At 38.4% G+C, this 14775-nt stretch overlaps 1 protein-coding gene across 1 annotated transcript in view; it reads left to right on the forward strand.

The window, feature by feature from the left end:
* COL25A1 (collagen type XXV alpha 1 chain) overlaps positions 1–14775 on the forward strand; it is a 523263-nt gene that overhangs the window by 311595 nt on the left and 196893 nt on the right. The window contains exon 5 of the mRNA XM_010590501.3: positions 853–870. Coding sequence (XP_010588803.1) covers positions 853–870 — 18 coding nt within the window. The remainder of the gene's footprint in view (positions 1–852; positions 871–14775) is intronic.

Genomic DNA, 14775 nt, shown 5'->3' on the forward strand with positions numbered 1-14775 from the left:
TAGCTCTGTGTTGTTCTGTATTTACCCTCTGACATACAACTGATACCTTGAGACTATACATTATTTATTTCTTTTCAAGGTTCCCTAACTCAGTGTAAACTTACTCTTTAATCTCATCTGACACAAAATGCAACTGGAGATTTTAAGAGGGTGATGTGTAGGCAATACTTTTATTCACAGGTGATTTTTCATTAACTAGAAGCATTTACAATTATGCTGCTTTGAAATTTTTATCAGCTTAAACCACAATTGCGACAAAATGAATTAGATTGGCCAGAGGTTATGTAATCTATTGACTGTGTGAGAAGTTATGATGCACTTAATCGAGCCAAAGACCTCTCGTATCCTTTTTAATACCCTTGGGTTGAATTAAGCAGAGTAAAAGATTTTTTTTAATTTAATTTAAAATATTATTGACGCAATGAGAAATTCAAAGACCGTGAGTTCTGAGACTGAAATATCTCTGACTCTTTTTTCTTATCTTTGTATCATTTTTAAATTTGCAGTTTAAAATTTAGACTGTGCTAGCAGATTCTTCTTTTAAATTGAGTACTCCTTTTGCTTTCTCTTTCTTCAGTTAAATTCAGGAGTATGCTGAAACCCTTGAGTCATTTTGGTGTCACATATAATAGACCATAATATCAGAATTTTAAGCAAATAGCATAAAGTAAAAATAATGACATGTGATGATTTTTTTAAAAACCACAGACTGAAGTTTGTCAAATAGTTAAATATTATCATTTTTAGAAATATTTTGTAAAGATTTTCAGAACTGGTTTAAAAGTTTTGGTAGTGAAAATATTTACTTAAAAAAAAAGATTTTGTAATTTTTTTTTTTTTTTTCAATTTTAGGGACAGCCTGGTCCTCAGGTAAGTGAGCTAGCTCTTTTCTACCGAATTAATTCCAACATAGGATTCCCCAATGTGGAAGTTTTTCTGCAATTCTCTTCAAAGGATATAAAAAAGCTATAAACTGGTAATCATGACACCACACAGTAGACCAAATATTTCCCAGGGGTAAAGCCTGGGGGCCTCTTCAGGGTTGAGTAAACCACATCAACTGCTGGGCCAGATGGTAAGTTTAACAACACACTGTCATGGAAAGCAAAACTCTTAACTGATCTGAAATGGGGCCACAGAACTTTAATGTAAGATAGAATGACTTCATCAATGTCAGTACGAGCTGGTTTGCATTAGGTACTGATTAATCATGTACTAATAATGTTGTCATGAATCCATGCAGACTCTGATTATTTAGACTGCGGTTCTGCTGGCTACTTTGGATTCATTATAGACAGATATTGCGTTTGTTCTACATGTTCTGTATAAGCCAACTGCTGATTAACTAAATGTGAATGCCATCAATAGAAAGTCATATGGAAGAAAAAGAGTAAATTTTAGGAGAAGGAGGAATGTGTATAAAGATGAAAGTACAACATGAGAAAGAAGTTGTCAAAAATGAAGACCAAAAATACCAAACCCATTGCCATTGAGTTGATTCTGACTCATAGTGACCCTATAGGACAGAATAGAACTGCTCCATAGGGTTTCCAAGGAGCAGCTGGTGGATTTGAATAGTTGACCTTTTGATTAGCAGGCAAACAACACTGAACCGCTGCACCACCAGGGCCCCCAGAAATGAAGAATTAGTAAAAAATAACAAACAGCAAACTCAATATCAATACTAATTGTAGTCTGGGGGAAGAAGCTATAGAGAAGGAAATAAAATTATTATTTACTTTTGACACCATAAACAGCTGCAAGTAACATAATTTTTCATCGTGCTTCCCTGACATTTCTTTCTCCTTGATGTACGGTGTCCCATTTTTGTCCTAGACTGCTTTGTAAATAAAACATTTTTAGGGTGTCTTTATCAGTAAGTATCATGAATTAATTGTCTATTGTACGCAAATTTTCAGACTAGACCAAAAATCTATTTACAGTCTTTATGAATTCTGTATAAGAGGATGATTAATAAATCAAGCAAACAACAACAAAAAAAACCCACACACTTCAGTGGAATAGTCCTCTTCACACTAAGCTCATGAGAAAAAATTTGACCTTTAGTCAATTGATGTTGATACCTGAGGACATTCTCATTATTTGTGGTTTTCACTCTTGTATTCCAAGCTGGCTCAGAGTTATTATTGGGGAGGGGAAATCCCCATAAGAGAAAATTATATGTTCCCTAAATTTGAAACTGCTGCATTATAATGGGATGAAAACAAAGTAAAAGCCCTGGGAGGTATTATTATCCTCATAATATACAAATGAAAGCAGAAAATGGGATCAGAGAATTGGCTCACCTGGGGTGACACTGTAGAACAGGGAACAGAGGTCAAGTCTGTCTCTAAAACACTCATTCCTTGGTAGTACACGGCTTTCGAGAGAAGGTGAGCTAGCAGGTAATAAAAGAAGTTGGAGTGTTGGTTTTGTGAGATTTTGGTCTTTAACATATTTTAAGTTTTAATAGGATTTCTGTTTTAGTTTGGTTCTTCTGCCCCCTGAAGAAGATCTTAAGATAAGGATTTGGGTATAAATAGTGTATTTTGGAGATGATCCCAGGAAGTTTGTGAGGGAGTGGGGAAATGACAGTGACAGCAGGAAAACCAGAAATGGATGCATTAATGAGCAGGTTACTGCTGCTCAGTCGTGCTGGGGAACCTGTGAGAGACTGTAGAACATAGCTCAGAATCATCTCACTGATGGGCAAGGCTGATGAGTTTATCCATTAACTTCCCTTCCTTTCATTGTTGAGAGTTGTGCCTGGGTGTTAGTTCCCTGGCACTTCTGGTCTGCCCCAGGCAGAAGTCTAGTACCTGACCAACAGCTAGAAAAATGCAGGAAGCCACGGGGACCGAGGGGATCTGTATTCTAGCAGTTTTTTTAGGGGGTGGGAGAGTGAAGGTGACATGAGCAGGGCACCTACGTCTGCTACAACATCCAAGTCCTATAGACAAAATGAAGAGTAGAAAATTTGCATATGGATATAAAGACTTGGAAAATTGGACATAAGGCATATTAGTTAATGAGATGCTAAAGAGAGTGACTATAAAAAGAAGAGTACAAGATAATAAATCTTGGGTATACAGCCACAGTTCATGAGCAGAAGAAAGATAATAAAGCAGCACACGAAGCCAAGGACGGAAAGAACCAGGAGTATTATGGGTTATTAGGGCTAAGATTCAAAAGTATTTCATGGTTCTTCAGAATATCTTCACATCAAGTTTGATTTTTACTATGGCTATTCAGAAAAATAAAGCCTACCCAACTACCCATACCTGAAAAATTTTGGAAATTTGCAAGGCGGAAAAGACTGGCATATTCAAATGGTGACTCACTCTTGTTTTTCTTCATTTTGGCTACCATTTTGCCTTCAGTGGACACTCAGATCATGTGATCATTTAGTTCAAAATGTCTTCCTAATCTCGGCAAAAGGAAAGTAATGAATTCAGGAAGGATAGCTGTGAAGGGAAATTTGAAGCCAAGAAATACTTTCCTTGGCATAAAAATTAGTTTTGCTAACCAAAACCAAAAACCAAACCCACTGCCATCAAGTCTATTCTGACTCATAGCGACCCTATAGGACAGAGTAGAACTGCCCAATAAAGTTTCCAAGGAGCACCTGGCGGATTTGAACTGAGGACTTCTTGGTTAGTAGCTGTAGCACTTAACCACTATGCCACCAGGGTTTCCCAATTTTCCCCCCAAAATGTATGACCCACCTCTTATGACAACTTTATTCTCATAATTTTTTCCAAAGAAACTTCTATTTTAAAATTATAAATTAAACTATTTTTAATGATTTTTTTCATCTAGTACTTGGTGATCATTAACATTACTTTGAGATTTTTACAAATTAGAGATGAATTTACAAATTCTGTCCATTTATATATTTCATTTTCCCCAGTACCTATTATAATGTTTACGACTTCACATTCAACATGTGTTAAAGTTGTCAAGGATTTCATTCTACTTGGATCAGCAATCAATGTCCATGAAAGCAGCAGTCAGGAAATCAAACCACAAATTGCATTGGGCAAATTTGTTGCAAAATGACTTCTTCAGAGTTTTAAGAAGAAAAGCTATCAATTTGGTGACTAAGGTTTGCCTAATCTTTTCAGTCACCTCATATACATGTGAAAGCTGGACAGTGAAAAAAGAAGACGGAAGAAATGAGGCATTACAATTGTGTTGTTGGAGAAGAATATACTATGGACTTTGAGAAGAATGAACAAGTCAGTCATAGAAGAAACGCAACCAGAATGCTCCTTAGAAGTGCAGATGGCAAGACTTTGGCTCACTTAGATTGGACATGTCATCAAGAAAAACCAATCACTGGGAAAGGACATTATGTTTAGTAAAAGTGGAAGGTAAAGGAAAATGAGGGAAACCATCAATGAAATGGATTGGCATGGTAGTCACAACAATGGACACAAACATACCAATGATCATGAAGATGGCTCAGGACTGGGCAACATTTTATTCTATTAAACTTAAGATCTTCCTGAGTCAGATCAAACTTGATGGCAACTGACAACAATTAACAACAACATTGTAATCTGTTACTTTCACAGCCCTTAATCTGCTTTTGAGAAATTTGTTTTGCAAAAAGAGGACTTTAAATAGATTTATAACTCTATGAACAAATTGTATCTATCTACAGTATAAACACTTAGAAATGTCCTATGCAGTAGATGTGATTATCAATATGTGCAGCAGGGTTATTGAATTTATACAATTCTATCTACATTAACACCTTCCCATGAGTCCATTTTTCCTTGAATAAATTTATATAAACCATAAATTAAATCTCTTTAATGCAGACCTTATGAGGTACGTACAGCGAACAAATAAGCAATGTACATTTAAACAACAAAGTAGGTTATTTTTATGAATTTGTAAAGGGTTTGAAAGGGCTTAGTCAAATTGGCGTGTAATTTGGAGTATATCTTTTTCTTTATTTTCTGTTTATTATTTTGCTTAAAGCAGATATCCAGTTATTTCTTAAAATGTGAACTTTTTCAACTTCCCCAATCTTATAAGATTTCTGAGCTAAAATTCCTTCATAACTTGTGTCTGTTATTTATCCAAGGCTCAAAATAACTAACTTGCCGCCATTTCTTCCCTGCTGATGGTTTTTGTCCTCAGCCCTCTTTTGGTCTCCTTAGCACAGAGCTGTGGGGAAAAGGAAGGGCATGAGCGTAAAACTTTGTTTTTATTCTTCCCTCCCCACCTCCTCAAGAGGGGGAGAGGAAGAAAGAGTTTATCACCTAGATAAGCTTTCTCCAAATTTTCCTTACCCAGTCCTCGAGCACCAGGTTTCCCACCTCCTCCCTGAGTCATGGCCACTTCACCCAGAGGCTCTTCACTAGCCCATCTACTCCACTGATCCACTGAAAATCTCTCCACACTCCCTCAGCCTGGATGGCATTGGTGAGAGAGAATTTTCTAAATTCTCATATTTCAACTCTTAGTGGATTTTCTATTAGAACAGTATTAACAATAATGATTGGCTTCTAGTGAACAACAAGAATTATTTTTTAGGTATATTAGGAATAACAAGCTTTTGTGGATTGGGCTGGGAAAATAAAGCATATTTATATTAATCTTCCTATTGGAAGATACAATCAGGGTTCCAAACAACTAGCTTTCAAACAAAGATTGCTAAATTGTACATCTCTAATGTTTATTCAAAGATTTGGACAAAAATATAATTAGGAACTTTTGATTCATATGCACATGTTTATGTTAAGCAGTTATTTCTTGCACAGGTTGAACATTCTTACATCATCTTATTCACAGTATTATATAGTATAAAGCTCTTCTTTGGAGAGTGAAAAACTTGAGTATTTCATGTTCTTTATTAAGGGATTCCTGATTAATAAGGTTTTACTTTGCAGACTCATGGTAATAAGGGAAAGTATCTAATATTCAGGGACTTCTGATCGTCTTCCTAAAATTGAAGACAGATTGGATGGATTTAGCTTTGATTGCTGGAAAGCTTAATGGCAGTAAGCTCTCTCACAGTGAGAGTATGAGATTGAAAAAGAAACTAGACCTTAGGGAAAACAGGTGAGTGTTTGCACTTACCTAAATGGGTGAGAAAATGGTTCTTAACAAGGAAAATGAGATGGTGAAAGGGAATTAGGAGGAAGAAAAGAAAATTCTAGCAGCTGTGGTTAAAATGGAAAAGAGGGCAGGGAAATGAACGGAGAGGATGTTACTGTGATCCACTGAAAATCAAATGCTTGGAGAGGAGAAGAATGGGGTACAGAGAATAATGTCAGCAAGGCTTGGAAATAATGGTTAGGTAAGAAGAGGAAAAATAACAAGTGGCAACAGTGTAAGTAGGTCAGAAATAAAGAAATACTATTAGGAAAAAAAGAGACAATCGCATTAGTATTTCAAACTAAAGGTAATGAGAATTGTTTGGGTGGTGGGGTGAAATTAGTCCCCTGAAATGAAAGTCATCTTGATATTTATTCATTAATTTCATATTGACATAATCTAATTCAGTCACTCAACAAGTATTTATTTAGCCCCTACTGGGGGAGCCCTGGTGGAACAGTGGTTAAGAGTTCCGCTGCTTACCAAAAGGTCAGCAACTTGAATCCACCACCTACTCCTTGGAAACCCTGTGATCTCCCAAGGTCTTCCAAGGTAGGACCAGGCAGTGTTTTATTCTGTTGTACATAGGGTCACTATGAGTCAGAACTGACTCGATAACACCTATCAACAACATGTACAAGGCAAGGAGCTCTGGTGTCACAGTGGTTAAAGCGCTTGGCTGCTAACCAGAAGGTTGGTGGTTTGAATCTACCAGCTGCTCCACAGGAGAAAGATGTAGCGATCTCCTTCCATAAATATTTACAGCCTTGGAAACTGTAGGGGGCAGTTTTACTCTGTCCTATAGGGTTGTGATGAGTCAGAATTGACTCTGCAGCAGTGAGTTTGATTTGGTGGGTGTGTACAAGGCAGTTTCATATGATTCCATCTAATGTAGATTCATTTAAAGTGTGTATAAGGGATGGAGGGTTTTGGTAGTTCATTGGCAGAATTCTCACCTCCCCTGCAGGAGACCTAGGTTTGATTCTCAGCCAGTGCACCTCATGTGCAACTACCACCTGTTTGTCATTGGAGGCTTAGCGTGTTGCTGCGATGCTGAACAGGTTTGAGCAGAGCTTCTAGACTAAGACAGACTAAGGAGAAAGGCCTAGTGGTCTACTTCTGAAAATCAGCCAGTGAAAACCCTTTGGGTCATAGTGGTTCAATCCACAACTGATCATGGGATTGGCCCAGGAATGTGCAGAGTTTCTTCCATTGTGCATATAGAGTCGCTGTGAATTCAAGGCCAACTCAACGGAAGCTAACAACATATACAAAGCATAATGCTATGTCTGTGAAACCACGCAAATAAAGCAGAGACTGTTCTTGGGATAGTTTTTTCTTTTTTTTTTTTTAAAGCAAGTTCGGTCACACATCTGCAGATCTGCATCACCCCCGGCAACAATCTGGACCTTAAATATGAGGCATTTTAAGGAGAACTTAAGAGCCTGGTTGCACAGTGGTTAAGCACTTGGCTGCTAACCAAAAGATTGGCGCTTCGAACCCATCAGCCACTCCACAGGAGGAGGATGTGGCAGTCTGCTTCCATAAAGACTATAGCCCTGGAAACCCTACGAGGCAGCTCTTCTCTGTCGTTAGGGTCACTATGAGTTGCAACCAACTCAGTGACAAGGGGAAGGAGACCTTTGTTCAATCTGTAGGTGACTGGGATCAATACATTTGCTCTATGTGGTCCTGGTATCATGCCTCAGTTCTGAGAGTTGAGTTTCTGCCCAGATCCAGACATCCCTATTTTGGTAACGCAATCATTATCTGGATCCCTGTGCTTATATTCATTTTCTACATTATTCTCGTCTTCCCAGGTCCACCTTTTCCTTTCCTCTCTGTTGTTGTTGTTTGTTGTCCTTGAATTGATTCCAACTCATTGCGACCCCATGTGTCAGAGTATAACTGTATTCTTTAGGGTTTTCAAGACTGTGACCTTGTAAAGGCAAATTACCAGACCTGTCTTCCAAGGTGCCTCTGGGTGGGTTTGAACCACCAGCCTTTTAGCTACTAGTCGAGTGCAAACCGTTTGCGCCACCCAGGGACTTCCATCCTTTCCTCTCTGTGCTACCAGATACTAGAGTTATGAGCCTGAGACTCTGAATGTAGTTATGACTTTACTAATGGTAGACAGAATAATTAAGTTCCTCTAGCTTACTGCCCACCTGGCTGGGTTGCAGATTTGTGTTTCTTTTGACTCTGGCTTCCTCATTGCTGTTGTGCACACTGTTAAGACATGCCTGTTACCAGGCTACTCATATGCTGCAAGGGAGGCAAGTTGGGAAAGGGACTACTTAGCTTCTTCCTGTGTCTACAGTGGAGGTGGAAACCCTGGTGGTTTAGTGGTTAAGTGCTATGGCTATTAACCAAAAGATTGACAATTTGAATCCACAAGGTGCTCCTTGGAAACTCTATGGGGCAGTTCTACTCTGTCCTATAGGGTTGCTATAAGTCAGAATTGACTTGACAGCAATAATATTTTTTTGACAGTGGTTTGACAGTGGAAGCATCAAGAGCTGGGATTGACTTCACTGTCAGCCAATAACATCTTGTCTATGTCTGCCAAATAAAATTTTCCTGATTTTGCCATTCTTCTGACCCCCAAACCTTGACTTTCAGTATCTTTACCACTTAGAGTACAATACAATCTAGTTCCTTGCCTCATGTGCAACTCCTTTGATTTGGCCTGTTTTTCTAGCCCTGTCTGCCATTAATTTTCTATTAATGCTTTTCCTGGACACCATGCTTCGCCCAATCCAGATCAAATCACTTAATTTTTTTCTTCAAGCCTAGTTTTTTTATTTGCCCTTTCTTAGTCTAATCTTTCCTCCAGAACTGCCTCTCTCCAAGCCCCTGTACACAGTGTTTCTGCACTTCCAAATATGTTCTCCCGTCATACTTCAATGCCACTTCTTCCATCAAGCTGTCTTTACTGTCCCTTAAAACCAAATCCAAACCTGTTGCTGTCAAGTCGATTCCAGCTCATAGCCACCCTATAGGACAGAGTAGAACTGCCCCATTGGGTTTCCAACCTTTTGGTTAGCAGCCAAGCTGGTAACCACAGCACCACCAGGGCTCCTACTATCCCTTAACTGAATGTAATTTCTCACTTTATCCAAATTTCCACAGCACTGTCTGTGTATAGCTTTTTATATTACTTTACAGTTAAAATAGAGGAAGCACAGACAATGGAGCCACATAGATCACAACTCAATTTCTGGCTCTACCACTTATAAGCTGTGTGATCTTGGACAAGTTACTCAATCACGCTGGGTCTCATTTTCCCCATCTGTAAAGCAGACATACTGATATCTTATCTCAAAAGATGGTATGAGAAGTGAAATAAGAGAGTATATGTAAAACTTTTAACATGGCATCTAGTGTTTGGAAGATACTGAGTAAATATTAGTTTCCTTCTTCCCCTTTTCTCTTTCTATTTATTATACTTATTTATAAACATGTCTTTTTCTTACTAACTTTTATGTTCTTTACGGGGAGGATCCATGCTTTCTTCATCTTTAGTATCCTCCTCAACGCATAACTTAGTTCCTTGCAAAGAGGAGAAGTTCAACAAATGTTATTAAGATGCGAATGGTACCTACAAGAGCTCAGGGAAAAAGAAGCCGAGGAGAGAAAAAACTATCAGTTTTTTCATAATCCTGAATCTCTTGGTAATAGCAGGTGTCATTAATGATGCCCTTTTTAAATCAAGTCTCTGAGGTTTCCAAGCTCTGGATTTCACTGAACATTTATCAATTTTATTATCTTGCTTCCTCATGATTTGGAGTGTTTACCCATAAAACCCATTGCCATCGAGTCGATTCTGACTCATAGTGACCCCAGAGGACAGAGTAGAACTGCCCCATAGAGTTTCCAGGGAGTGCCTGGTGGATTGAACTGCCCACCTTTTGGTTAGCAGACGTAGCATTTAACCACTACATTACCAGGGTTTCCATTCACATCTTAATAACATTTGTTGGAGTGTTTAGGTACCTTTTTTTTCCCTTTCATTATAGTAGCGTATTTGTACTGATATTTAATCTTTGCTAAAAATAAACAGATAATGTTAACTCAGAACCCTACTTATAGTGTATTATTTTATTTTGCAGCAATTTATCTCTAAGGTTCAAGGGTTGGCTTTGAATCGTAACAGTCAAGGCTGTTATAGAGAGCAGTTCCTGGTAGTGGTGTGTAACACTGTGGTGCTTAAACCTGAATATTCTTCCCCTAGCAAATAATTTAATACATATTATAGAAACCAGGTGTTTTAAAAAATCATGTCAGAATTCCATATTGGACTATTTACAAAAATACATCAGTTTTTTTCTTTGCCTCAAATAACCCCATCAGTGTCTTCAATAGAGAATAATGCAATAATAGTGGCGCCATTTTGTTAAGTGAGAGGTAAGGCTCCACTTCAAGGCCATTTCTTTTGCATAACACTTTAGAATTTCAAAACACTCTTCATGACTGCTCTTTAGAGTTGCATGTGAACATAAAGGAGACATAATTCCCTAAGGAATTTGGAGGACTAAAGTGGGGTATATGTTGTAATACTGTATTACTCAGTGGGAAAAAAATGTAAGAGAAAACCACAAGCAAATACCATCAGACAACTGGGAAGAAAGGCGTGTGGCTTCTATTTGTATTTTTTTCACATGGACTTGAAAAACAGTTGGAGGATATAGAGAAATTGTTTTACCACTTTGCCTTTTTCTGCCAAATCCCTGTTTGCTTTTCTTTTGTTCTGACATTCTCATTGCCATTTCACAATGTTTCACTAAAATTTACAAAAATCTAGCTGTGTGTGCCTTGTAAGGAATTATTCTTGAATAAAATATTATATTTTGGGAGTTTATACAGTATTTAACTTTCTAACCATATGTTTTTAATTATATGTTAAACTGCTTCTAACCTAACACTTTAGCAATTCCCATATTTCATGTTTGTGTTTCAGTTCAGTCTTTTTCAGATCCATGTAGTCTGATGTAGGGGCAGAAGGAGGACACATACATGCTCCAAGAAATCTGCAGACCGTATGTGTGTGTGTGTGTTTGTGCACATGCGTGCAGAAAGCCTTTCTTTGCTCACTATAATAAAAAAAAAAAAGCAAAAACCCATTGCTGTTAAGTTGATTCCAACTCATAGCAACTCTCTAGGACAGAGTAGAATTGCCCCATAGGGTTTCCAAGGCTGTGAATCTTTATGGAAGCAGATTGCCACATCTTTCTCCCGTGGAGTGGCTGATGGGTTCAAGCCATCTACGTTTTGGTTAGCAGCCAAGCGCTTTAACCACTGTGCCACTGGGGCCCCTCACTATATACAGTGAAAACTGTAAGAGCCAGAACTCGAGGGGACTGCCTTGTTTTTCCCGGTCTCACAAGTTTTCTGCCTTTGATATGATGCAATTTGACCACGTTTCTGTCCTCTCTCAGTGGAAAATATTTGGATTTTCCTTCTCTGACACGTTTATGCCTTCCACAGGTTCTGGCTTTCGTAGGCTTTGCTGTAATAGACCTGTCATATTAAACTAGTAATGTACTTTATCCCAAATAAATCATGCTAGACTTGACAAAATATTATCACCCCTCCTTAGTTACGTTTGGAAACCCTGGTGGCGTAGTGGTTAAGACCTATGGCTGCTAAACAAAAGGTCGGCAGTTTGAATCCACCAGGCACTGCTTGGAAACTGTATGGGGCAGCTTTACTCTGTCCTGTGAGTTGGAATCGACTCAACGGCAACAGTTTTGATTTAGTTTTGGTATTAGCTGCATTTGATATGAAGGTTACAAAATAAAGTGTATGATTATAAAAATTTTAACATCTTAGATATTTTAGTATTACATTAACTGGTTAGTATGATATGAAATACGTCTTGGAAGAAGTACAACCAGAATGTTCCTTAGAAGCAAGGATAGCGAGACATATTTTGGATATTATCAGGAGGGACGAGTCCCTGGAGAAGGACATCGTGCTTGGTAAAGTAGAGGGTCAGTGGAAAAGAGGAAGACCCTCACCGAGATGGATTGACACGGTGGCTGCAACAACGGGCTCAAGCATAGCAACAACTGTGAGGATGGCGCAGGACCAGGCAGTGTTTCATTCTCTTGCACATAGTGTCACTATGAGTCGGAATAACCTAACAACAACAACAACATGATAGAAAGACTCCACAGTACTCCAAAAAGCTTATACTTTCAGGAGTAAAAAAAACCTGTTAAAGGGTACTCTAATCCATACTCCTTTATTTTTGAGTGGTCATTTTTGTATTGAAATTGGCATACCATCATTTCAAAGTTTAATTTTAGCATAGAATTATGTCTCAATGAAAGTAATGGAGGAACTTTTATTGTAGAACTTTATGCTGATTTTCACTCAAATATTCCTCTCAGTTCTATCTAAGTAAAGGTGAATAATAGATAGCATTTCGTGGATAATTAAATTAATCCTACATTGATTTGCATGTGTGGAAGCTTTAATCACTTGGCTGCTAACCCAAAGGTCTGAGGTTTGAACTCACCAGCCATTCTGTGGGAGAAAGATGTGGCAATCTGCTTCTGTGGGACCGTTCTACTCTGTCCTATAGGGTTGCTATGAGTTGGAATTGCCTGGACGGCAGTGGGTTCCCCTGTGCTTCCACAGTACCTTGTACATGTTTCTGTCATTGAACTTACAAACTGAATTTCACTGAGGAGCCAGAATTTACTCGTTTTTGTATCTCAGTTTCCTTGTATAGTGGTTGGCATGTAGAAGATGCACAGTAAGCTTTTGTTGAATAAATGTGTATATTTAATAATTTAGATTTTATATTAAAATTATATTAATTTGATGATGAAATGACTTAACCAACTGAAATACCAGCTTTTAGCAGTCTGCTGTTAAAGCAGCACATAAAATACATTGATTATGGTTAAAGGTGTGGGTTATGGAGCCAGATTCCTGAGCTTAAGTTCTGGTCTACCACTTAAAAGTTACATGGCTGTAGGGAAGTTAAGTTTTTCCTTCAGTTTTTCACATGTAAGATGAAGATGATTGCTTTGACTTAATATATGACTTAATAAACCACTTAGGACAGTATATGGCACACTTGTGTTAGTATTAATAAAATGTGTATACATATAAACACCCATTTGCATATCTTTTCACATAAGCACTCACACTGAGACAGCCAGAAGATTTTTTCGTGCCCATGTAAGTGGATAAACATGCCTATATAGGTTTAGGGTAAATAATTCAGTCTTAAATTAAAAAGTTCATGAACAGTAATTGTCAGGATTGTATAATGTGTAGGACTCTCCATCTAAAACATTCATGTGCACATTTGTAAGAGTGATAATTCTCTTGAAAGACAGCAGGGCGTTTTAGTTCAAAATATTGTTCTTCAGTAAAGTTAAATTAATTTGAAATGTTTTAAACTTTAAAAGTTTTATTTGTAAGTTTTCTAAGTATGATACTATGTGTATATATGTAATTATATATATATACACGTTGTTGTTAGGTGCCGTCAAGTTGGTTCCAACTCATAGTGACCCTACGACAGAACTAAACGGTGCTCACGATGGTTGTTAGGCGTGAGTCCGTTGTTGCAGCTGCTGTGTCAATCATCTCATTGAGAGTCTTCCTCTTTTTTTTTTTTACTAACTTTTATTGAGCTTCAAGTGAACGTTTACAAATCAAGTCAGACTGTCACATATAAGTTTATATACACCTTACTCCGTACTCCCACTTGCTCTCCCCCTAATGAGTCAGCCCTTCCAGTCTCTCCTTTCGTGACAATTTTGCCAGCTTCCAACTCTCTCTATCCTCCCATCCCCCCTCCAGACAGGAGATGCCAACACAGTCTCAAGTGTCCACCTGATATAATTAGCTCACTCTTCATCAGCATCTCTCTCCTACCCACTGTCAGTCCCTTTCATGTCTGATGAGTTGTCTTCGGGGATGGTTCCTGTCCTGTGCCAACAGAAGGTTTGGGGACCATGACTGCCAGGATTCCTCTAGTCTCAGTCAGACCATTAAGTCTGGTCTTTTTATGAGAATTTGGGGTCTGCATCCCACTGATCTCCTGCTCCCTCAGGGGTTCTCTGTTGTGCTCCCTGTCAGGGCAGTCATTGATTGTGGCCGGGCACCAACTAGTTCTTCTGGTCTCAGGATGATGTAGTTCTCTGGTTCATGTGGCCCTTTCTGTCTCTTGGGCTCTTAGTTATCGTGTGACCTTGGTGTTCTTCATTCTCCTTTGCTCCAGGTGGGTTGAGACCAATTGATGCATCTTAGATGGCCGCTTGTTAGCATTTAAGACCCCAGATGCCACCTTTCAAAGTGGGATGCAGAATGTTTTCATAATAGAATTATTTTGCCAATTGACTTAGAAGTCCCCTTAAACCATGGCCCCCAAACCCCCGGCATTGCTCCGCTGACCTTTGAAGCATTCAGTTTATCCCGGAAACTTCTTTGCTTTTGGTCCAGTCCAGTTGAGCTGATCTTCCATGTATTGAGTGTTGTCCTTTCGTTCACATAAAGCAGTTCTTATCTACTAATTCATCAGTAAAAACCCCTCTCCCACCCTCCCTCCCTCCTCCCCTCATAACCACAAAAGTATGTGTTCTTCTCAGTTTATACTATTTCTCAAGATCTTATAATAGTAGTCTTATACAATATTTGTCC

The sequence above is a fragment of the Loxodonta africana genome, chromosome 5 (assembly GCF_030014295.1).
Source record: "Loxodonta africana isolate mLoxAfr1 chromosome 5, mLoxAfr1.hap2, whole genome shotgun sequence".
Taxonomy (NCBI): domain Eukaryota; kingdom Metazoa; phylum Chordata; class Mammalia; order Proboscidea; family Elephantidae; genus Loxodonta; species Loxodonta africana.